This window comes from Nesoenas mayeri (assembly GCF_963082525.1).
Source record: "Nesoenas mayeri genome assembly, chromosome: 6".
In the NCBI taxonomy this organism is placed as follows: domain Eukaryota; kingdom Metazoa; phylum Chordata; class Aves; order Columbiformes; family Columbidae; genus Nesoenas; species Nesoenas mayeri.
The window spans coordinates 38,470,149-38,496,507 of record NC_137545.1 but is presented as its reverse complement, the minus strand read 5'-3'; the positions used below and the strand labels follow the sequence as shown (position 1 = coordinate 38,496,507).

At 39.7% G+C, this 26,359-nt stretch overlaps 1 protein-coding gene across 1 annotated transcript in view; it reads left to right on the top strand.

Annotated features, from left to right (window-relative positions):
- LOC308041979 (von Willebrand factor D and EGF domain-containing protein-like) overlaps window positions 1-26,359 on the top strand; it is a gene marked incomplete at its 3' end in the record, with an annotated part of 254,731 nt that overhangs the window by 125,433 nt on the left and 102,939 nt on the right. Inside the window, exons 21-25 of the mRNA XM_080346976.1 lie at window positions 11,629-12,510; window positions 20,211-20,306; window positions 21,075-21,170; window positions 23,992-24,087; window positions 25,449-25,544. Coding sequence (XP_080203102.1) covers window positions 11,629-12,510; window positions 20,211-20,306; window positions 21,075-21,170; window positions 23,992-24,087; window positions 25,449-25,544 — 1,266 coding nt within the window. The remainder of the gene's footprint in view (window positions 1-11,628; window positions 12,511-20,210; window positions 20,307-21,074; window positions 21,171-23,991; window positions 24,088-25,448; window positions 25,545-26,359) is intronic.

Sequence of the window (26,359 nt, the reverse complement as noted above, 5' to 3'; positions counted from 1 at the left end):
AGTTTAAATCAGCCAGACTTGATTGCAATTGTTTCTGAAGTACATTAGATTAGTCCTAAGAAAAAACATCACCAGTATCAAAGCCGATATGGAGTTTCACATATAAAGAGAAAATTTTATTTTTAAAAATACATTCTTCTATCAGAAACAAGAAGCTATTTCTCTCACTTCAAAATCCATAAAGTGGGTATCCTACATTATTTTAAAAATTTACTAGTAGGATCAAATGTCCTTTAATTTTGCTGGCGTTGCAATAAAGAGGAAAGTCTAAGGAATTTAAATCTGTCTGGGCATCGCTGGGTGAATTATACATTTGTATAAAATATCTGTTACCTTTTTCTTAGAAGAGGCATATCTATTAAATCAAACCATGCAGTATCATTGGTCATATTCTTGGCACAAAGAAAATGAATATATCCTAATGGGGAATGTTGGTGATGTTATTGTGTGTTACAGTATTAGTTCATGTCAGATGCTACTAGAATTTCTCTAGACTGGTTTCATCACTCACAGTCACAGAGATACCCATCTGTTTGCACTTTCTTTAGCAGGTTAGAGAGGTTGGTGCCATCGCAAAGGATTTATTTTTTTCCTATTAGTAAATCAGCAATTTTACCAGACAAAGCAGCGCCACATCCATCACCAATAAGAGACTGACTGTTCAGAGCCAGCTCCTTCTGCCTCCCCTGCTTCAGGGAGCCAGAGATCAAGAGAGAGGATTATTTTATGATCTCTGTAATCGAGTTCTGCTGTTCCGTTCTGAACACCACTGCTGGCTCTCCTGCCATTGCAGTTAATTTGCAGTATTGTAGACATTTGGCACTTGATGTATTTTTGGATATGCCAGCTATTTGTTATGTTTATGTACTCTGTATTTTACACTATTTCAGTATCTGCACCGTGCTTCTGAATTCACTTTGATTTTACATCAGAGAGACCTCTGTGACCTTCTCATTTGCACCACTGTCAGATCAACATCAAGGTTGAGATTTAAAAGGAGAGCAAGATGTTTTGAATTAAAGGAATGTGTGTGTTTAAACACATGCTGCTCAGGATGAACCAGAGGAACATACTAGTCTTAAGTTTTAACATTCTTAACTTCTAACTTTTGAAATCTCTGCTGTCATTATTAGCACTCATCACTGATCACTGTCCATGAAAAATAAATAACCCCAGTAAAGCTTCGGTCACCAACCCAAGGTTTATTCTCTGGAGCAAACTGCAGGAGTAGGGACCTCTTACTGCCTGGAACCCATCAAATGATTTTGCTTCAAGAGATGGCTGAAGAACATAATAGATTCCTTTCATCTTTTATCTAACAGAACTGATGAATTTGCATTAAAAAGATCAAAGCCCAGATTCCAGTCTTAGTTAGACCAGTGTAAATCATAAATGATTCCATTAAATGAACAGCATTACCCTAATGGAATGAGCTGAACACTGTTCCTGAAGACAGACCTTACAGGCTGTTAAGGCAGGCATATCACAAACAGAACTTTTCCATATGAAATCTGTATGTACCAACACGTGTCGACGCAATGCACACACTTCCCAGCATTTGAAGTGTGCTTTGCAATGAGTAACTAACCAGTCTGGACTTGGTTTATGCAATGAATAACAAAGCTCACTTGAAGGCAGCAATATTTTGACGCTGCAGTTCTTAGCTGTGAAGTTCTCTGAGATCCTTGCAAAGAAGTCAAAAGAAACACAAAAGAAATATTAAATAATACTCTGATTTGCCTCCATCTGGTAATAGCTCTCAGCTATTCTTGTGGGCTCCAAAACCTGTAAGTGTTGCACCTCCTGCTCTGACTCAGGACACTGAAACTCTGTCCACAACTCCTGTTTGGAATTTGTGGTGGAACTCGCTGATCCCTTCCATAAACCATGTTTCAGTGTTTCTAGCTTGTGTAGTTCAGGACAAAATGTACATTTTTTAAGGCTGACCAGATATGATGTAATGATGTCTCCTTCAAGAGGTACGTGATGAAATGGCAACTGAAGTGGGGTTAGAAATCTCACTCAAAGACATTCCATATAAATTCGGGCTCATGAAAGACACAGTTTTGCAAATCGTATACCAGTAATCTTCGCACGAGGCCAGGAACAGCCTGGCATTTCGGACATAACCTGTGACCCTCTCCTGCCCTCTCAGTATGTAATTGCCACCGAAAATCCTCTCACGTACTTGTCAAGATAGAAAGGGAATCAGAGAGTCTTTCTGATGGCTTTCTCCTCCTTACAGATACCTAATAAAATATTAAGTATTTTCAGAAAAATATCAACAGAGGCCTATATGGCACATGCTATGACCCAATCATAACAACTAAAGTAGGCACAGTGGGAAGAATATGTTTAGATAATTTAAAAGATAAATGCTTTCCAGCTTCACTGATCCATATACTCTGTCAATCCAGAATTTGTTAAGTGCTTCCAATCCAGATGATATATTTAGGAAATGATGTAGCTCAGCAATAGAAGACCAATGAAGCCCACGCCATAAAATCACTAGGGAAGAGGACTCAGCTGTATGCCATGAATAATATTTACATTCAATCAGAACATCAAGTACAGATTACATTTCTCTCCTACCAAGAATGTGCCACCTTTTGCTTAAGCAATCACTGGGCCATCACGACTTTTAAGTGATAATAACAACTCTGTCTCTAACAAATAATCTATGGAGGATAGAGGCCCTGTAGTTTTTTACACTGACACAACAGAGAGCAAGATTATCTCTCCTTAAATTTTCCAAGCTCATTTAATCACCCAGCTATGAGAGCACGCGGCTTTTAAAGCGAGCCAACCCTGTTTCCACAAATTTGATAAGATTGCTGTTACGTTAAAGGCACTTAGAAGCCCTTTAGAACTGTGGAGTAACTCATACTGGACCAATATCCTCGCCCCATTAAGGTAACACAAGAGTTTTGCCACTAACTGCAAAAGCAAAGCAGGAGTTGAAGAAAAATAATTCATAAGCAATACAAAGCGCAGTACAGGGGTAAAAATAGGTGTGAAATACACAGACTCATCATTGCTCAGGGCATATTTAGGACTAACCCCTTAACACCTTGCTGTTGTTGATGAACAGAAGTGGTGGCACTCACTCCACCGAATCTGCTTGGAGAATCAGGTGATATACACTGCCAATCCATGTGAATTTTGCCCCCAAAATTACACACCATGTGTATAGAGGTAGGTCATTTCTGAAGGGACACAGCAACAGCCTATAGTGAACACAACACTCTGATCATCTGGGATGCAGGAGAAAATTATCTCGCTTGCTGATCATTTATTAGCTTAAGAATTTCATAGAATTGTAGAATACCCAGGTTGGGAGAGACCTCAAAAGATCATCTGGTACAACCTTTGATTTCTCAAAGGACATTTCTCTCCTATACTATGATAAAAATACAAAACCAAACAAAGGTTTTAATTTCTATAGGACACAGCGGGGAAGATCTGCACACTGGAGAGATCACCAGAGCTCTCTGGTTTGTGAGTGGTGGAACAGCTGATATATCTTCTATATTACTAAAAATTAACAGTTCTCGGAGTTTCTCCATGCTAACACATGTTGCTTCAGTACTTATAGAGCATTGTCTTAAAAATGTCAGATTTGAATCAAGCTATTGGTTTATGACATTTTAAATCCTTCTTAAACTACTGTAGTACCTCAGAGGAAAGGTAATCCTGAAGCCTTCTTCCTTCCTCCTCCTCCAAATGCCTCTACTGAGTTCGTAACTTCCCCTTTATATTTGTTGGGATGCAAAACAAAAGGGACTTACTATCTTCTCCATAGCTATTTATGTCACAATGTTGCACCCCTAAGTGACCTTGGCTTGCTTCAAAATTCTTGCTCCACTAAAAACAACAATTTCAAGTCTCTCTACTTGCTCATCCTAATACTCTTTCAAAGAGAAAACTACAAATGTTATAAAGGAAAGTCTCATGATATGACTGTCCCCAGCACGCTACCACAGAATTCAGTGGCAATTGTGAAAAACCCATTTGGTTGAATTAAACACAAATTAGGAGAACTAAGAACTTTTGTGACATCCCATCAGAAAACTTATTAGTGAAATTCCCTGCTTTCTGTTTTCTGTATTAGAAAGAAACTATAGATTGTTGTCATCCTAATCAGTTGAAATTGTGGAGAATTTCATGAAAGCATGATTTCAGTGAGAGTATTTATATGTGCTTATATGGTATTAAAATAGATTCATTACTGGTCTCCAGCAAGGCATAGTTCAGATTGTTCCTTGGCTTTCATATGTAAAGTAACTCATTTTTATGTGTTTACAGCCCCAAACAACATAATTATAGTTTTAGATAATCTACTTCAATCAAATAAAAGGAGAATTTCAGTAAAATATTCAAATTTAAGCTATTTTTTTCTTTGAGGAAATATGTATTTTCTTTTGAAGAAATGCTATGAACTTTCTTTCTAATTTATTATTGCAGTTCTAAAGGATTCTACATAGATGTTTCAGAGAATTAGACAGGGATGCTTCAGAGACGATCTGTCTTGATTTAGCCTGTTTTGTATATATCTATCAACCTGCTCAAGCCTTGAGAGAATCTGAAGGCCCATGAGGCATCATCAGATAACAACACAGTTTCTATTAATTTTTCCATCTCTCGCAGAGCTGAGAAGTCAAATATACTGCCAATTCCTGAACAGAAAATGTAATTTAGTTTAATGAATCTCCATCTTAATACTGTCTGAAATAACACAGTTGCAGATGGTAGGACACGAAGAGGAAAGGTAGAAGTTCAGACCTGAAGGATGGACAGGGTATAACGAAAGAAAGGGCAATAAAACAGTTGCAAAGGGGTGATCTGTGGTGTTTTGAAACACAACCACACTCTTCCTTCCCTTCCTGTTTTGTTGGCTGGATATTCAGAGGAAAATAACTTCTAAAAACAGCAGCAGAGAATGGGTTAGACCCAGGGAACACAAGGAGCACAGATAGATCCGGCCACAAAGGAGCGAGGGGGGAGACAACATCAAATACGCTGAGTTTTCCTCCCCTAGGGGAGAACTTTTCAATTAGACCTTCAAATAAACTGGAAGGTAGGAGAGGTGTTTGAGAAAACATTGTTTGTTTGAAAAACACAGCTAGTTTATATATCTCCATACATAATCCAAAAAAAAAGATACCGGTAAAGGGAAATAGTGATAAAGGGGGAAAAAAACCTCCCTGTTTGAGGAACGTGCTCATATCTTTGCCATCAGTAATTCTTACAATATTTTTAAAAACACTGTCTCTGGCGACCCCGACATTAAAATCACTATTGAAAATGTACCGAAAACATCATAAAAATGATTTTTTAAAGCCCAACAAACATATTCTGCAAACCAAGTGCGCAAAATGCTTTATTTTCCTCAAAGGCTCATTTTTCTGTATTTATTACTGTGTTGATGGCCACCTCGCACCCTTCTGGCACTCTGCCTGCATACGATCCCTTGTCTCAAGAACTGTAATAACCAAAAGCTGATAGTTACATCCTGGGAATGCAGATACACATGTATTACAAGAAAGTGCCATCTATTAAGATAAGGTTCATATTTAAAACTGTTTGATTACTTCTAGACTTGAATGTCATTTTAGAAATCCAGCTTATAGCCTAAATACTACTATTATCTATTCAGGACACCCAAAAAGGAGCTGGTGATTTGAAGTCCATGCAGAAATCTGGCTTAAATGAATATAAACAAAGGCAGTATTAGTGCCCCAACTCTTTTAAATTCTTTTTTTTTTTCTCTTAATCCCTAAATTACAATGCTTCCTATTGAAAAAGATTTATGAATAGAAAGATATTTCATATAAGGAAAGAGCTATACCTAAGCAAAATCTTTCTAAGGCATTGTTTTGGTATTTGTTGAGTACGAAAGGGATTATCTGTAATTTTGTGTATTCCTTGACATACCTTAGATCCATCTGAAAATGTTCTCTGAAACGTAGTCGGTAATACCATTTCTGTGTTCATTAACTGTTTGCTTGTTGGCTGAGCATCTCAGAACGCCCATTTTGTTTAAATACATCAGTTAATTAATTGAGATGCCAATCGTGTTGCTCTGAAAACCTAGAGGCAAACAAGCTACACAATAATGTGTAAGACAAAAGACCTTTAATGTGACATAATCAAACACACTCCTTCTTCCTGAGGTAATGTTTTCTTGTATGCTCACATAGGATTTCTGCATCCCAGAAGTGGAAAAGGATCTCCTTCATGGCAGAGTACAGACCCCATTGCATTTGTGGGAATCGTTTATTCTGAATACAGGGAGATTTGGAACAAACTTCAGTGGTTGATCTGGCTGAAGATCCCCTGTTTTCTCCTCCACAAAAACCACTGCGTGGGAGCAGAATGATTTTGTATTTCATGCACACAAAACAAATCTGCATTGCAAATTATAAATGGTGTTACAGAATTGTGAATGTGCAGCTGCAGCCACATCTGACAAACAAAAGAGTCTGAGGTGGAGGAACAGTTATAACCAGAAGTGGCTGAATGATGCAGGCTCTATAGAATATTCCTTATTGCTCAGGATTTTGGTAGGTGAAACACAGAATCACAGAATCGACTGAGTTGGAAAAGACCTCAGAGATCATCAGGTCCAACCCTTGGTCCAACTCCAGTCCATTGACTAGATCATGGCACTAAGTGCCATGTCCAATTTCAGGTTAAAAACCTCCAGGGACGGTGAGTCCAGCACCTCCCTGGGCAGCCATTCCAATGCCTGACCACTCTCTCTGCAAAGAATTGCTTTCTAGTATCCAGCCTAAATTTCCCCTGGCAGAGTTGAAGCCCATGGCCCCTTGTCCTATTGCTGACTGCCTGGGAGAAGAGACCAATCCCCACCTGGCTACAACTGCCCTTCAGGTAGTTCTAGAGAGTGCTGAGCTCACCTCTAAGCCTCCTCTTCTCCAGACTAAACAAGCCTGGCTCCCTCAGCCTCAGAAGGGGAAGACAACTGCCAACTAGGTAGCAACGTCAGCAATACAATCTCATTTCCTATCAGGCTGAAATGCAGCTCAGGGAGTAAATTTGGCCACCACAGAAGCGGTGGTTCCAGAGCACAGGTTTTGACAGACTGCCCACGCACAGCTGACAGCTGGCAGCTGGCACGGAGATCCACTTGTTATTCTGATTTGCAAATTCCACATCTGGGCACCTCTTCTATAAAACTTATACCCTCTATTTCCACATTTTTCAAAGCGGGGATTAACTTTTGCCTGCACCCACTTCCAGCGTGTTGTGTGCTCTTAAACTCCTTAACACCACACTTGACTTTTCAATTTTTGACAGAATAAATAAACAATAGTGAACTCTAAATTTAACCTCCTACCTACATTTATAATAAAATTCCGATCTCGCTGAGTATTTATACTGCTTTTGTTTCTACAAAAATACTCATTGAAGTAAAACTTGGGAAGCTGAAGCAGCACCTCACTTAAAGGAGTTAAGGAATTTATTTTGGGAATTACTGCTTTTGATTGTGAGAGAAGGGACATTGGTGACAGTGAAGTTCAGACAGCATCTGAATGTGGGGAAATTCTGGACATGTAATAGGAAGAAAAGGAGAATCAAAGCTGTGTTTCTGAATATTTGGGAGAAGGAAGACATTAGGGTATGCTTGGATGGCTTAACAGAAGACTTAGGAATTAAACACACTCCAACTAGAAAAGAAAGTTATGCCAGAACTTAATCAAATAAAACAGCAGATTAGGAATTGCTGGAAAAACAGAATTTCCCTAGAGCTTCCTATTGACAGCTGTTCCATTTCCCCTTTCTCACCAACTAAATACAGAAAAAAAAGTGGATGTGGAAAAGTAGAGAGACAAGGCATGATCCCTACTACTCTGGTACAAGACTTCTTAGACCAGTGTAATTTTTCTATTCTCTCTTGACATTTTAAATAAGATTTATGTGCTGGTAGATGTTTCAAATTTTAAATGATGACCCACATAGTGTAATATGTCAGAAGAGCATTCCTCTGTCGACATTCTTCTGAATGAGGAATGTGCTACACAGCATGTACTACTAAATGTTAATAGCTCTAAAACTACACAAATTGTAAATTTATTGAATTGTGTTAATAATGAGATGAATTCTTAAGCTATTCACGGAATTCTGAAATAGTTGTAACCTGATCGGAATTAAAGGTGCCCATAATCTTCTGAACCGACAGGCAGAAGAGACCGCAGAGGATGATCTTGCTAAGGAGAAGGAGCCAGGCTCCACCTGAAGAGCAGACTGGTTTGGGGCATTTTATCAGCTTTGAGATAGCAGCATCCGAGATTACAAGGCCATGCTTGTAGTATCACCCTCACGTGATTATATGGAAAAGCTACACTTTCATTAAAAAAAATAATAATAATAAAAAAACAACCAAAAAACCTCATTTTCTAACTCTAATAGATGGAAAGGTGTAGAGATGCATAAGCCAGCAAAGACCTGGGTGAACCAACCTAGTCCAGCCTGTCCCAGGCCGAGCATGATATGTGTGCTGCTTCTCTGGGAATAGAAATATTTGGGGCGAAAACAAACAAACAAACAAACAAGAAAAAAACCCCAGAAACTCAGAAGAGAGACAAGATACCAGACTTCTTTTCTATGTTTCAGGGTGTTGCTACCTCACCCTGGGTTTAAGAGACTGTCGAGTGTCTGCTCTATTTGTGAACTGCTGTTTTCACTAGCTTATATAGTCATTTTATTACCTTCAGAATGAACACGATCCTCTTCAACTACAGATATCCAGTAGTTCACTATAAAATGCAATTCAGGTGAGAATCAGAATTTGCTGTGCCTTAACAACACCATGATGGCCTTGGCAAGCAGGAACCAGAGGCTATTTACGATGATTCTGGTTTATGAGCTCAGTGTGAGCAGCACAAGGTGCCTGAAACACGGGCAAACCAAAGGGTTTGGGGGGTTCTCATGTGGGGCACTTGCGTGGATGGAAAGTGTCCTGATGCAGGGTTGGATGATGGAGGTTGAGCTTCTACCTCCCAAATCTGGCCTCTGTCACCCTTGTTCTAGTCTAGACAGCAGAGGAACCGATCTCCTCGGGGTCTGATCCGTCCCCACACTACGCTGTGCTCACAGTGCTGTAACTCCATCCATACAAATGGAGCTCCTGCAAAGCAGCAGGTTCTCAGGCTCTTATCTACCTCCGTGAAAAATAAACTCGGTCGTTCCTCTGCTGCACATTTCCCCTTTAGTACAGGCAGAAATACTGACAGGTAGTGAAAATGTATTTTTGTACCGTCACATAACCTTGAGCACTTCCCCTTGTCGTTTTCTTGTTATTTTCATCCAGTCCAATATGTAATCATACAGTGGCATCACAGAGAAAACCAGAGTCATGCAATCACACTTCTGCATTGATAATGGGTTATACATTTGAAGATATTGATCGACTGCAAGGAAAATGAATTGAAGTAATACAAGATTTGAGAAAGCTGCTGACTACAGACAACTGAGTCTGCAATCTTTTGGTATACTACTTTGTTTTAGCTTGGTTAGATATCTGGAAAACTGCAGAAAGAAATTTTCAGGTATTCCAGAAAAAAATCTAGCATATTCTAATCCTAACTAAATTGCACAGTATCACTATAAATAAAAATCTGAAATAATGAAAGCTGAGAGGACACTGAAGTCACTACACCTGAACAACGCCAACATAGTTTGGTGGACTGTAAAGTGGATGAGGGACTTTGACCAGTATAAGTCATAATGAACATACAACTAAAATGTGTCACTGGTGTCACTTGAGATGTAAAAACTGTATTGTCATAGACACACTCCAAGAACAGTGTGTTCTCCCTTACAGGGAAGGATGAAGCTTATTTGCAGGATGAGTATATCACCGGTATCACCTGATAAAGGAATAAAAGATTTCCTTTTCTCAGGCAGTCAGTCTCATCTCCTTACTAGTTACCAAAATCTAGCTAGGAGTAAAGCTCATTTAATTACGACATGGTGGAAGGAGCTCAAAGCTACAGCCAGGGCTTATTTTGGAAATTCGTCACAGAGGTCATTCAGCCCTTGACCATCATTCCTTTCAATTTCTGGTCCCTGAATCGAATTTTCTGAAGGTAGCAATGATCATTTAATACTGATCATTTTCTACAGGGATATTTCTTTCATCTTTCTCTCATTAATTTTTAAAAATCCTTTGACTTCTCCTATCCTCTCATGCTCTTTTTGCTGATGTCCTCCCTGCTTCACCATCTCTTTTCTTACATTCTGTGTAACTCATCATTCATCAGGATTACTTTGGACAGTAAAATCCATGTATTTACCTACTGCTTTACTAAATAGCGTGTATTTACCTACTGATGTCCATAACTTGATCCAGTACCACTGTAAATCTCCAAAACATTATGCTTCAGGGCAATAAAAACTCATCAGCCACCAGCAGAATGACACTGTTTAGCAGTCAAATAAATACAAATTTGGAGGCTAGGATTTGCCTACATCAAGTCAACACTCTAACTTTCATTTTGACCTTTTCCAAGCACCTTAATCTCTTTCCTTGCTAACTACGGCTAATTTCTACATCAATAGGAGTTTTAAGAAAGTGATTAATATTTATATTTACAAGGCAGAGATACACCCTCGCATGGGCTTAACCCTAGAATCAAGTGGGGTTTTTTTGTTCAGGATCCAATGTATTCTGTTTCCTATGGAGTAAGTATGCCAGAACCAGTTAAAAATAGCTTCTTCCATTCATCAGAGTCAGCAGATGGCCATTAATCTTCCTGAAAGTATTGATTCAAACTACTTGTCTCCACTTTGAAAGCCCTTCACAGACTACCCTCTCCCCATCCATCACCCTCCTCACACAGCCCAAGAGATGGTTGGCTTTGGAACAAGTGGGCGACAGTTACAAACCAGCAGTTTCTCCTACACGCTGCCCCTCTTGTTTCCTTTAAGCACCTTCCTGAAGCCTTCCTTTGCCATAAGGACTACAAAAGCATCACATAGTTATACACTGGTGCAATGGGACTAGAGTATCTCTAGGACATGATCTCGCCAAGGACCATCTTAACATTTGGTTATTTTCGCCAAGGATCATCTTGTATTTGATTATTTTTCCATCCGTCTGTCCCAAATTGCAATGTCTCGTCTTACTTCTAGGCTGCAAGAGCTTAAATGTGAACTCTTTGCCTTATGTACTGCCTAGGACAGAGAAGTCAAACTCATTGTCACTGGGGGCCACATCAGCCTTGCGGTGGCCTTCAGAGGGCCAAATGTAATTTTAGGACAGTATAACTGTAACTACTCCTACATTTATATGGTCCTAAAATTACATTCGGCCCTTTGAAGGCCACCGCAAGGCTGATGTGGCCCCCAGTGACAATGAGTTTGACACCCCATGTCTACAAGATTTCCCAGCACACTGTTGTAGTGTTGATAGTTATTAAGAAACAAATATTATCTCAGGTGGTCAAGAACTGCAGGGTGCACCATGTCATGCATATAACGACAGCTTAACTCTCTTATTTCTAGCATCGATGTTCTGCTACTTGCTCATAAACTAAATGTTCACTGCGATTCCTTTAAACTCTAAATCAGAAAATCTGACTAATGTATATCTTCCTTCTGCCCTAGTTTCAAGATCTTCCCAAAGCTATGTGCATATTGCTGGAAGAAATACCGAAGATGCTAGAGGCTCTCATCGGGAAGATGCTTTAAAGACATCAAGAAACACATATTCCCTTCTTTCCCAAACGCAAATTCCACGACAAGAAACTACATACTTTTTGGAAAGAAACCCGCCGGTCAAAAACACTTCATCCCTTACAATGAAAAAGGAGACTTTCCAAGCTCGGATACTGTCAGCAAAAAAACCTGCTATGGAGTCCACAGAACCTGAGAAACAATCTTTTCTTGAAAAAAGAAGCGATACCCAGAGTTTCATTTTGCACGAGGAGCCGGAGCTCCGAGTGACAAGTTCCGGTGTGACAACCCACACCCCTCTCTCTGCCAAACCACACAAACCAGGCACAACCCCAATGGTCTCTTCTCATCGCAACATGAATGCAAGTTCATTCTTTGCAAGGCCACGTGTTGTTCAGCAACCTCATCCCAAGCACCGCTATTCCCCCAGAAAATGGCCCGGTCGAGCCACAGTGTCAAACACTAAACCAGCCACAGATTTCCCAACGGAGCAGCCGGGAGCATCTCCTTTGGCAACACGTCTCACCTCCCCTTCCCATTCAATAGGACCTTCCCTCGGTGCAGCTCCCCCAGGCGCTCAGGTCCCACCAGGGTCTGGTGTCCCACCAGGGTCTGCTCCCCCAGCCAGAAAGTCATTCCACATAGCAATGGGTCGCGTGGAACTGCCGAAAACCAGCGGTGGGACGCACCAGAAAGCTGTCTGCGCCGATACAGAATGTTTTACCGGTGTGCAGTGCGAGCCGGGCGAAGATGGAGGATCTAAATGCGGGTCTTGTCCCAGTGGATACAGTGGAGATGGAATTATCTGTGAAGGTAAGGGGGAAAAGCCTCTTTCAAATTCTTCTATGACTTCAAATGTAATAACTGTCCAAACCAAAATTATTTTTTATTATAAATTTTCCAGCTGGGATCATTCTGGCTTTCAAAGCCAATTATATTTCAAAATAACAGACAAACATTCTGTAGCTTTGAAGGAGCTCTTTCTGCTTACAAAAATGACATATTTATTTGATAATATCTAATCTATTGAAACCAGGGACAGATTGTGATCTCACTTACCCTTGCTTAAGGCCAGATTCATGCTACCAAAGTCATTACATTTGAACACATATAAAACTTCTGTGGGAAATGGTAAAATTGTCTCCATTTGTCTATGCAACACATATTCCAGGAAAAACTAATTGTTCTACTACCTTAAAAATAACTTTTAAATATCTACCTCATATCTTAAATACAAAACTGAACTTGTCATCTGAAATGCATAGTGCCAGAAGGGTTTTCACAATATATTGACTTATTTAGTAGCTTAGAATAGCTCAGTAAAACAATAGCATTATGCACATTTTTCAAAACAATGAATTCCCTGACTTACCTGTCATTAATTATGCTTTTTGTTGAAATTCCTCTGGTAAGTTGATATCTTAATTGGCCTTTCACTACACAAAGCAAAAGTGTTTGCATCATTTATTTCATTATCTTTCATGTGCAGTTTCTTACCCCTTTGTAGGGGGGTTTCGGCTGTAAAGCCCCCGGCAACACTGCAACCCTCTTGAGCTCACAGCAGTTCTGAAGATATATTACAAAATCCATAAGAAAGGGTCACTATAATCTCGGATGTTATAATTTTTGCTTGTTTGCACATTTCTGAAATGCTCCTTCTAAAGGACAGAAGATTATTTGACACGAAAGTCTCTGTGTTTGATCCTGGTTTTATACCTGGAGGTAGAAAAGGCCAAAGTAGCTCCTAGAATGGAGAAGCCCAAAGCAAGCTGGACAACAGAACAGCCTCTCCTCAAAGACCAGATCAATGTACATATGAATATTTATTAATATAGGCATACGGCTGCTTTGTGTCTAAGTATATTTAGTATGCCCATCAGTATAGTCCTTAAAGCATAAATCTACCTCTGCATTTTACTGTCTCACAAGACAAAATGCTTTCTTCAATTACTGATATTACTGAAAACCTTTCTGGAGGGTCCTTAGGATGAAATACTTTATTACCAACATCATTCTGTCTCAGGTCTTGATGACACAATACACAAACATCCTTTCTTTGTCTCTTGTCACTGGCTGTGTCACCAGACTCGATAACCAGCCCATTTGCTCCCCACTCCCGCTCCAACCCCAGCCCCGTGGCCAAGGGTGAGGAGCACCCATTGCACCTCCCAATGGTGACATCTCTCCCCATGTCAGATGCAGCTGATTTGTCCTGACAGATGAAGCTGAAAGATCGTACCAACTTCCTTCCAAACAGAAGTGCCTTCTAAGAACTGGGGGCAGCAAAACTGAACAAGTGATCAAAGCTTAGAGAAGATCAGCACCTGCAAAATATTTCGGCTTTGATGGAACATCCGTGGCAAGTGAGCAAAATATCAACAACCTCAGACACTATCAATATTATCACCATCCTATTTGATATCAAAATTCATCGAGATAAAAGGAATAGCCCATCTGTAGCAAGTTTTAATACCTGTGGAGCTTGAGGGAATGTGACCTTTGTTTAATAGAGTGTCTGAAAATACTCTAAGATAATAAATGTATTACCAAGTGATATTTATCTTGTGACAGAATGTAGATTTTTTTTCCAGTTGTGCAGTTCAAAATCAGGCTTTGAGGACCAGTAGGGAAAAAACAAGCAGCAGGCTGAAAATTAATTTCTCTTCTAATATAAATCATACCAAATTTCAGTTCTGTAATATTCTTATCCCTTTGGACAAGCCCCTCTGTCTCCCTGTTAGGATGTCATTGGAAGTCCCCTCCCTCTGCTCTGTCCTGCTTTGGGAATCAAAGACTCTGGGAATCACAGTCCAGGCTGGAAAGACCTCTAGGGATCACCAGGTCCATCCTCCTAGCTTCTTTTGGAAGAACACAGCTACATGTCGGTGTGTTTGGCTTATATTCAGTCATCTGAAGTGAGATATATGCAGATGCTCTTAGCAATTTCCATTTGGATCACTCCCTTCACTACCAACAACTTCATCACCTGTAAAAAGTAGGACCTTGCTTTTACCCGTCTTGCTTTCACATAATAAGCCTTGCAGATTCTTAATTTTACTTGTGGATAGTTACTCCGCAGATGAGCTGAGATGAAGTAGTTCCTCAAGGCTCTACTCACCATTCCCACACCCTTTCCTACACCCAGCCAGGTTCTCGGTTGTAGAGCTCTTCACCTTCCTGCACAAAGGCACTATTACCCTTTATTAGTGGCTGAACACTAAGACTAGTCTGCTACGCAGGCAAACATCATGTCAGAGGAGCATTTTGAAGATAGCCAACATCACCTACATAATAATAAAAAATAAGCAGGAGAAATAAGGCCTCCTGTAGGCCACTGGATTCCCACGCATAGAGCACCTCTGGCAGAAGATGCTCAATGGCCTTTATGGAGTCAACTTAGCCAAGAGTTCCTCTGATGCTGAGGGAGGATGCTAAATGCATAATTTCCACTCTGAGTGTCTTTTTCAGGGGTAGACACCATAAAAGAACTTCATTACAATGGTACACTCCCAGCAGTTTTAGGGGACAGCACCTGCCACCTGCCAAAGCCACTGCAGAAGTGTCATCACGCTTCAAGAGCTTTGCACTTTTCATCTCAGTATGCCAATTGAATAAAAAACCAGTACTTTAATAATACATAATTAGTCCAAACAGGATTGTTTTCAGAGTATTTTTGATATTTTGTCTGGCGTATCATGAGTGACATACGTAAGGCAGCACTTCGTAACATTTGAGGCCAATACTCTGAAATACTTCTTTAGCGCCATTAGTCACCTTAGAGCGATTATTTGTCGTCCTGCCTCCGTTCCCCCTGCACTTTGAAAGACTCTGTATCCACTGGACAAGGAAACAAATGCTGCCTTTTCCCTGGGCTCAGTTTATTCACCAGGGACTGTGCATATGGCACCGTCTGAGAGCAGCTGTTGTGTTTCTTGAGCTCCCTGAGGTGCCCGAAAGTAGAACATGTCCTTTCCTTTCCATAACAGAGCTGAAGTTAAATAAGATACTGCTCTGAGCACCGTTGTTGTGCTTCCTTCTGAGAGACCTAGACCTGATCACTGAAGAAAAATAAGAATTTCAGCCAAATTCTCAGTCGTCCTTGTTTTTGTTTCTCTAACCCCAATTTCATTTGATAGGGAGTGTCTGGTTGCTAAAATTGTATGATTGAAAGTCAAAGACTCAGTTCCATAAAACAGAGACAACTATTTAAGACTATTGTGGATTAGGTGATAGTTCTGAAGTAATATCTTTCTAGTCTTTTAGAAGTCATAAAAGTCCACAGAATTCCTATGGAGGATCAAGTCACGCTGCTTTAGAAGCAGGTCATTTTCTTAAAAAACTTAAGTCAGTAAAACTCTATTTTTAAAGTTTTGCACAGTATTTTCTGAGGGAAAAGGAAGTCTAGAATGGTGTCTGCCATGCTTTCTGCTCAAGAGTTAAAAACACAGCATTGCCTTGATGTTACAAAGCCACTGTTCAAACCAAATAGTTTTCAAAATAACAGGAAAGACCAAGTAGCTGGGAAAGTACAATGACCTCAGATTACACAGCTGAATGAAAGTAGGTGAAAAGAAAAAGAAAAGGGTAGGCAACATTCATCTGTTGTAACACTTTTATAGCCAAAAAGCTCTACCACATCATGTCTTTTCCAAAGGCTGAATCTATTTACTTCTTTGTACAAAAACTCTTCTACGGCTTTGGTTACCCTTGTTACCTTTTTCTTCATCTTTTCCACTTGTTCTATACCTTTTCCTAGCTGGGGGGTCAGAACTAAACACAGTATTTAAGATGCAGCTCACCATGGATACAGACCATAATGAAGTCTGGTATTTTGTGTTCTGATCATTTCTTAACAATTCCTAACACTTTACTTGCTTTTTTGACTGCAGATGAGCACTCAGGTGACATTTTGCAAACCAAAATCCATTAGTACAACCTAACTAGAACACTTGTCTGCATTTGTATTCCCAATTTATTCAGTCAAGTTAATCTTGCTAACTTTCCATCTGATATAATGGGTATTTACTTCATAACTGCGCTCCGGGACTGCTGGACTATTTTAATATGCATATAAGTTATTTTAATTGCAATAATACATGCTTTAACCCTATGCTTTATTTCCTTTATCTGCATATCTTACATGCAAAAGAAAGGTTTCAGGCCACAACTTTTCAAAAGGAAAACCAATTACCTGGTAGCTTTCTTTTCCTGTCTCTTGTGCTACCCGTATTCAAACTTCATCTGTATATTTAGGAAAGCAGATTAATGCATCTCTGGAAGAAAATAAACAATGTACAATGACAGCATGCAAAAAAGGTACATTACTCTCCTTCCAATGAAGTCTGTAATGACCTGACTGGCTTTCAGATTTCCAAGTGGAACAGCAGGTAACACTCTCGTACCTTGAGCCTTTCTTTACCTGCACACACCAGAAGGCACAAGGAGTTCACCTGATGTTGAAATGTTCAGCAATAACTCTGTCCTGGAAGCGATTTGCTGATTAAGCTACTGAAATTGGAGGAAATAACACAGCATCTGGTAATCCTGAGTACTCCCAAAGTTATCGTAGAGAAACTTATAAAAAGTGTATGATCTCGTTTTAATGGAAAAGAAGGAGTTTTGGGATATTTCCCAAAAAGCCCTTTCAAAGAAAACAATAATGGACTTCTCCATTTTCACCTCCAGATTTTAAATCATGAACATGAAAATACATGCATTTGACAGCAAGTTGGACCATTTGCAGCAATGTTTTCCTCTTTACTGTTATTTTATACCGTCCAAAACCTCTTAGTATAAAAACACTGCAATATCTTGATACAATTTAGCAAATGTTTATGGAAAAAAATATTCATTCCAGAAGATGAAAGATAGAAGTTTCAGAAAAGAATTTGACACAAACAGTATATTTCTATTACGGAGGAAAATGTCTTTTAGGTGAATATTACTCTCTCACATTGCAGCCAGTGGTTCAGTTTTTATCTTTTGCTATTCACCAGTTATAGAATAGTTTCAAACATTTTACTATTAAATGTCACCATAGGAGCTAAATGTTTTAATATCCAAAATACCATGTTCTTTTCTGACAGCTCAGATGCATCTTGAAATGTGTAAAGGCCAGATGGAAAGTACTCTATTCAAATGGACACATTAAGTGGTACATACAAAAAACTCTGAAATCAAGTCTAATATGTTTGAATGTCACTGTGCTTGGCACAGCACTTATGCACCTGGAGGCTTTATGCTTCATCCGACAGGAAAGGCAATCACATTGCATGGACTTCAAAAAAAAGGCGGTACATTTTGCCTAGGTTTTGTGTTTCCCTATCTCCATGCAAAGCATATTACCCAGTTCTACCCACTGTTAATTTCTAATTGCAAAGAAATCCCTTTGTAAGCGAGTCCTGTGCGTGCCCAAGCCCAGAAGAACGGAGATGGGTCAGATTGACGTGTGTGTATCAGATGGATTGACACCCTCCCTTCCGAGCCCTACATCTGCCACTGACTACAGTACGATCTAGTGTGAGCCCCCAAATGCAAGTGGTGCCTTATAAATACAGATTCTTTGAAAACAGCTTCCATTTCTTTCCCTTTCTTCCACGTTCCCTTTCATCACAGGTTGTACCTGCTGTTCGTCTTAATAGCACCAGACCCCGAGCTGCCCGCGCTCTGACCTGCTCCATCAGCCGCTACCACTGCCCGAATTAGAACAACTTCGGGAAAGCTTAACACCAACGGCTTAAATGGGTCTAAATCAAATCTATTTAGTTGTCCAGACAATGTCATTTTTTTTTTCAATTCTTTTTTCTTCCTCCCAGATGTACACTTGAAATCTCAGCAAAACATTCTGAATTGCAAATGCCTAAACCTTCTAGACACAAATCAAAACTAAATTTAGCTTAATGGCATTCTCAGCATGTATAGTATGGATCTAAACTGTATCTAGCAAGCTTTCTGTTCTCAGGCATGTCAAATCCTGAAGTTGCTTCAATGCAGCATTGAAAATTTTGCAGTTAAAACTGAGCTGTATGGTAACAGAAAATGTAAATACTGAAGCACCTGAAGAGCAGATCTAATACAGAATATATTTATTTACGGTTATTTGTGTCAAAATGGTTTATTTAAAGGCACTTTCTTGGAGCTTGTCTTTTTAACTGCAATTGGAAAATGTGTGGTAGCAAAGTTGGATGGACAAAGTTGCTATGCAATGGCTTGGTGGGATCACAGGAGGTGAGGAGGCCTTCAGTGCATGAGCTTTGTTTAATTCTTTTGGTGCCACAAGTATTTGTCCTTCATCTGGCTTTCCAATTACACACTCCAATTGCCAGTTTTAAGAAAGAAAGAACTTGGTATATTATGGGTTGGTTTTTTTTTTTGCTTGTAACAATACTTAAAATGAAAGATGCTTTGTTTCAGATCTCTTTAGCTTCATTTTGCATTTTCCTTGGAATAACCTTGCTTAGCTTCATTATCAAAGACAAAGCTCTGCCAGTAAAGTGTGCCAAAGTGCAACATTTTTCTCTATATTCACTTCCCAAGCACAAGGAAGGATATTTTTCATTCTGTTATGTGCGGAGGCTTTTTTATCCAAAGGCGTAAGCGAGACCCACCTGTCACACTCATCTTTTTCTGCTCCGGCACGTAGCGCTTCTCAGAGCAAGTGTCCCTGGTCATCTTCCACCTTCAGTGGCCTCCTCCTCCTCTCCCACGTCTGGCACACAAAACTCTCTCTTATTAGAAGGCTACAAATAGAAGAGCCCACAAAATCAGTTGTCAGGTTTCTACCTTAAATACTTGTTAGATTTTAGAGGTTAAACCTGTCAGGCTTCCTGCACAATGAAGCCATCAGGCTCGTAATGATCAACATTTTAAAAAACAAGTGTTTTCAGCAAATAGCCTGTTTCAGGAGCTGCATTAGTCTCCAGCTTTATGCATTACACCTGCTCATCCTCTTTTCTCCCGCAGAATGACACGGCATATTGCAATATGTCAAAAAATCATTATTTAACTTGCTGCTTTGTCTGCTGCAGACCTCACACTACTTATTAAACATTTAAAATGTTGCTTAAATGTTTGTCATTTTGCTGACAAATTCCCACACAACTCTTTCCTACAGAGAAGAAACCCTTCATCTCTGCTCGAGAGTAACGTCTGACACATGTCAAGGTTTACTGAACATCCACAAGGCAAATTTGTGCAGGATGGGCCAAGTCTGCAGTATTATCAACACATTTGTCCTGGATCCACACCTGGACTTCAAAAATACATGCTTAAAAATGTTAACTTCAAAAGTTAAACAACATTGTTATGTTCATTCCCTTGCAGAATTAGTCAGTGCTGTATTACTGATGTGATACCCACGTTTATCCTGCAGGAGCCAAATTTTTCCCTCAGTAGCTAAATTACTTGTTGGATTAATAAAATGATATGGGAAAAGTAGTAACAAAGCGTGCTTATAACCATACAGAATGTATTATTTGAACTGTGCTTTCTTTACTTATGTTTTATTCCTGCAGTGCAGTGTGATCCACCATGTGAGCATGGAGGGACTTGCCTGTCTCAAAATACTTGTTCTTGTGCTTATGGATTTGTTGGCCCTCGATGTGAAACAAGTATGTATGAATTCATTCAGGCTTTTCTCCTCATCACATGGTTGAATTTGTAGAAAACTAGAAGAGAAAAAAAAAAGCTTTATTATTTTTCTATATTTCCCCTTAAAATGGTGATTGAATACAGAAAGGAAATCCAATCTGTTGAAGAAATGTGGTAGCTAAAGTATTTGAGAGCATAGATTTACCTGCAGCATAGTTGCATTATGTGAAAATATGCACATCTATATCAACATTTTCTACATAAAATCACTACTGTCTAAACAAACAAAGAAGTAAAAACCTCCATGTTATTTATAGTAGCATTTATGAAATTCAAGGTTGTGTGAGTGAATTACGTAATACTGGTTTTGAGAACACAAAAAAACCCCATACCTATTAGGAGTCATGTTATTGTGCATTACAAGTTAAAAAAGAGGTTCAATATATAGAACATCTGGGGAAAAATCAGCCTTCAAACCCTTTTATATGAGCTGAATGGTGAAAAATCTGCAGTTTCATTATTACAGTCCTTGTTGCTTATTTAAATATCAAGTTGTCCTTGAAGGGAACGTAATTTTCTCTCTGACCAAGGGTAGCTCGAATACTTAAAAGAATTTTAGATGCAAGAGCTGGGATGAACAGGTAGGATAAAGAAAACCAAGGAACATGACAGACTGATCCCTGAGTTTACCTCTTGGACTGATCCCATTAGTTGTTTGCTCTAAGAGAGCAGCTTTAGGATCTGTGAGTGTCAGCGATAAGAGATTTCATCCTTTGGGTGTTTTCCAGTGGTGTGTAACAGGCACTGTCACAACGGCGGAGTCTGCGTGTCACCCGATGAGTGCAGGTGCAGCAGTGGATGGAGCAGCCCTTCTTGTGACACAGGTGAGTGGGTAGAAATGATGGAGTTCGCTTATTTTGCAGCCTGAAATTCACGTGATTCCCGCAATTCAGCAGTGGGAGTGGGGATTGCTTAAAGAATTCAAATACAAGAACAGGAGACTTAGTAAACGGCAGAACCTCGGAAGGCATTGAGTTTACAAAAGTATTCCTAAGTTTAGATGCTTATAGACATCTCAGGGTCACACTGAAGACATCCACAAACAAAACCTTTTTGCAGCATTTTTAAGCTTGCATGATTCTAGAGTTTCTTCTCAGCATGCACAAAAACCACAAAAATAAAGCTACTTACCATTTCAGAAGTTACAACCTTTCTAGATGCTTGGTTGATTGTACAAATGAGAATCACTGAAGAGTCTGGAGATATGTTGATTTACAGTCTTGGCTGCTATGGACAGAACTACGTGCTTTGTTGGCCTCATGGAGAGCTCGAAGGATGAATCCTGCCCCACACTTGCAGTGGCAGAGATAAGGGCAACACGACCCTCTGTACTGCCCGTTGTCTGTGCAGCTACCAGTTGTCATTGCTTTTACCCCCACACATTTCTCTCAAGGTAGGGAAGAAAGAAGAAGGATTTGGATTTTGGTGATACCATCAAATCTGAGCTTAAAAGTACAGTTTATGGAGACAGGAAGAGGAGGCCAGTTTAAGTTAGGACAAGAACATAAGCAAAAAAATGTGTCTTCTGGTGCTAAGTTAGCAACTACACACGCACTTCTAATACTGCATAGTCTAAGGAAGAAAAGTGAATGTAAAAGAGTAAGGTATCAGAAGCTGAGATTGACCACCTTGATTCTTGTGGTCCAGTTCTTGCATTCAGTTTGGCCATTCCAGGAGATGGCTTGTGGCTTCGAAACAGAAAAAAAGGTATTTTGCAAGGAGAATGTTCCCGTTCACCCCCCAGTGTTAAACACAGCGCTGCTCCAGCATTTCACACGTGCAGAGCACCTGCAGAGAAGTGTGCATGCTCAGGGAAAAGCCACCTCCACCCATCAGTGCAAAATGACATGGTGAGGATTGGAACTAGGTACCTATTTCTAGTCAGGACTCATAGTTTTGAACGCTGGTTTGAATAGGTACAGCTCAGACCTTCCTCTCAGGGCCTAAGCACTAAAAGCTGGAGTACATTTTTCCTCGGAAGGCACAGCAGCTACAGCACTCACCCGGGACAAGGCATGCAAAATCGTGAAATATTAAAAGGCGCGAGAACGAGGAGTACCTTCATCAGTGCCAAACCTCAAGGCTACAGAGGCAGTCTGCCTCTGCCATAGTGAATATTAAATGGCTGAGACACCTTCAGCTTACATTACCTTTTCTGGAAGGTGAGAGATGTCATTTTAACCTCCATCTCCCTGAGATTGCTCTTCCTCTAAGTGTTGAAATGACAGAGCTATTGAGGACACATAAATTAACCTAGCTAAGATCCCTGGTAAACGACTGGGATTGCCGCTAGCTATTCTGGTTCACACTATCTCCTGTTTTTCCTGCCAGAGATTACTCTCCTTGAGTTCTGTGCATTGATTTTGGGGTGGCTTTAACCTGAATTATTCCAAGAGGAGGACAAGCAGCAGCAGTAAATTCCAAGCCAGAAGAACAGCAGCAGGATTTGTTTGATAATTCCTTAGATGAAGGACTGTCAGGCTCACCTCTTTGGCACAGTTTTGTGTGCACTACACAGAGTATTTTGCGGATACTGTTGGTGTTTCCTGCCTCAAGTGATATGATCAGAGTCTCTGGAAAGCACAGATATAGAAATAAAGGGACTTTACCAACAGAAATAGAAACACTGACAGACTGAGTATCTGTGAATTAGCTGGGACAATGAGGCAACTAATCCAAATTCACTATTAGCAATGAATTCAGTCTATTTTGACTTCATAAGTGATTGCTGTTTAGTCAGAAAAGCCTCTCATCTAGACTACAATTTCACTTTTTTCTCTTTCCAAATTGACATTTTATTTCCCCTTTAGTTCGCTGGAAACATTTTAGTGACCCTTAATTTATTTAAGCTTAAATGTATTTAATTTTTTTAATGGGCTATTTTATAAGATACTGAAAGACAAAAGGAATAAAGGAAAAAGACTCTTTTAAAGTGTCACTCTGCTTCACAATGAAAACTTTATCAGATTCCTTATTCTTCACACAGTGACTTCCCACCTAAACTAATTTGCAATTCTAATGCCCTTTTTATTTCAACAGCCAGGTACTTGCCGCATAGAAATACGCTGTACAGCTTTTAATTCCGAATCCCTGTTATATCATCTACAGTAATAACAGATAAATACAGAGGCAAAGGGAGCTCAGCCAGTGGTTTTGTTAGTGATGCATGAGCCAATATGTTGTGGGAACTGGGATTTAAATATATTTATTTAATATATATATTCAACTTGAGGGAAATGCCACGATGCTCGGCAGAACTCAGACACAGCAGCAAATGGTTAATACCTCATCTCCAGGTTATCCAGGCTGTGACTACATTTTACTACCTTGGAATCATGTTTGGTGCGGATGCTAGAGCAGAAACAAATGAACTGTGCAAATCAAAGGAGGACATCAGAAATGGACCATTAAGTTGTATTTTATTTCATCCCCCAAGCTATATGAAAACACCACTGAAATGCTCCCACTGTGTCGACAATGAAAAAAAATGTGACAGCACAACTGACCAGTAAGGACTGTGTGAAATTCATCACAATATTACTAGGAATGTTTATTCTAATGACATGTGCAGCAGCAAAAGAGCATCTACTCTAAAAAATTCAAAATTATAAGAGATTCATAGAGTTCTCTTGTATTCACATACAGCTGTGTGCAATCCTGTGTGCTTGAATGGAGGAGTCTGTGTACAGCCAAATGTGTGTACATGTCCTTATGGCTTCTATGGGCCACAGTGCCAGAGCGGTAAGAAGATTCTATTTATCATCTTGATAAAGGATCCAGGCTAAAAATATAAACAGCAGCCTATTATTATCTGCCCCCACATGAAGTATATCCACAGATTTTCCTTGTCAAAACTCCCTGTGTGCTCCTTTGATGTTAGAGCCTGTTGTAAATCCACATTGTATTGTTCTTAATGGTACTGTGAAGGAGTAAGCACTTACTTACGATGGCATTAATGATAACTAAACAATTAATCTCCAGCTACCCGAAGTCGGTGATATCACTAATTAGCAACTATTCAGTTAAATGTTAAAGCATGTCTCTACCTTGTTCATTTTGCATACTCTATAGTGTGTACTATACCGTGTTTTAGAGTCATAGATGGTAATTTATCTTCCAATGGGGCTCAAAAAATCACCTACTTGACCATCCTAGAGTCTAGTGGATGGGAGACTTATACAGGACTTCTTCAGATCCCTGCTCAAGGATCTGATCAAATAGAGCAGGACCTGATTTAGAATCCCTTATGTTCAGCATTTGAATAGCTGGAAGATCCCTGTGCTTATACCACTTGCTTTTCAGTTTTTTGAGCATGGCTCTAATAACCCCTCCTGAATCTGGGAATTGAAATACACTTGTATTACCAAACCTGAGCTATTTCAATATTAAAGTTCTGTTCTCTTGCTCTCTCCCTTTTTTCTCTTATTTTTGCAAGTGAATGATTCACATGCAAAAATCTAATTGCAAATGGAGCTTGCTGGAAGCTCTTTGTTTTTGTGATGCTGGGCATGGAGAGAGTGAAAATTATACAGACTCTGTAATTTGATGATCTTTCTCTTGACGTTCAACCTGGAAGGTACTTTTCAACATCCAGATCATTTGCAACTTTTATCCTTAAGTATTATGGTTTAGATAGAACTGAAACTTGAAAATAAATATCTACATTCGTGGGATATGGAAGTGATATGAGCAGAGAGTAGATGGATGCTTAAGAAAAGACCTTCCTCCTGCTTCTTTGAGAAAGGGTGAAGTAATAGTGCCAAAACAAAGTCAGCAAATATCAAACACTGATCTCTGTTTCAAGGGCAGAAGCTCTTGAAGAAGCCCTTTAGCTACAGCTAAAACCTAAGAGATTATGAGGGACATTCCAACCACTTGACTGCACTGCGAGTCATGTCCCACATTCTTTCCAAGAGAGAATCAGGAGCTCCAGCATCTGCCCAAATCACCCGTTGGAGAGACACCTTCTCCATCCCAACTAAAGAAAAAGCCTCCGTAGTCTGGTGTCCCAACACAGGCATCTAAATAAAGAGCCTCCATCTAAACAACACTGATCTCCTGTGCAATTTCATGGCACAAAACTTCTCTTTTCCTTTCCGCAGCTGTCTGCGTCCCCCCTTGTAAGAATGGTGGTCGCTGTGTTCGGCCCAACGTGTGCTCCTGCACCGAGGGCTACGCTGGAAGATGGTGTCAGAAAAGTAAGTTACAAACTTCCCTTGGCTTTAAAAGCTTCTCTGACTCGTAACAACAGGATGTTTTGTCTGGATCTATGCCATGATCTCCTGTATTTCTATCAGAGCACATACAGCACTATATTAAGTCTAAAATGAACGTGTTAATTACAATAGCATCAAGTGAATGTTGGCAGTAGGACGTTTTGCTAGAATCCCGTCTAAATATTTCATGCATTCAGAATGAGTAAGGCTCATATTTGGAGATGAATTATTTTGCATTAAAGATATTTTGGGAAAAAATTAAAGCCAAAGGCAGAGCAGCTGACTGAGATCCTCAAAAATATTGGAATGTCATACTTCTAGCTTAATTAACACAGTTGGTTAATAACGCTTCAGCTTGCCTTTGTTCTTGTCACTGAAAACTCTCTCTTCACCTTAGCATCGGTATTCATATTCAATTCTTCTACTCTTTGGGGGAAACAGGTTATTTCGGCACTTCTACAGACTATATTGCTCAACAATATCTGTCACCCAGGGAGTTTAGGATATGTATGTGAAAACCTTTTCTTTTTTTTTATTGTTAGTATTATTTCTTAACCAGTTTGAAATTGGCAAAAAGAGAGCTGTGAAAACAACCATTCTTGGCAGGAAGAATCTGTACGTTTCCAGAGCACTTAATGTCTCTCACACACAGAGAAAAGCAGATAGTAAAAAACTCCTTCCAGCAACAAAAGGCCCCTGAATGCCCAGGGTACGGCTGTCCCCTCCTTCGGCAGGGACAATCACGTCGCACAGTTCTGCCTGGCTGCAAAGCACACAATTGAATAGTCTGTTCTGGC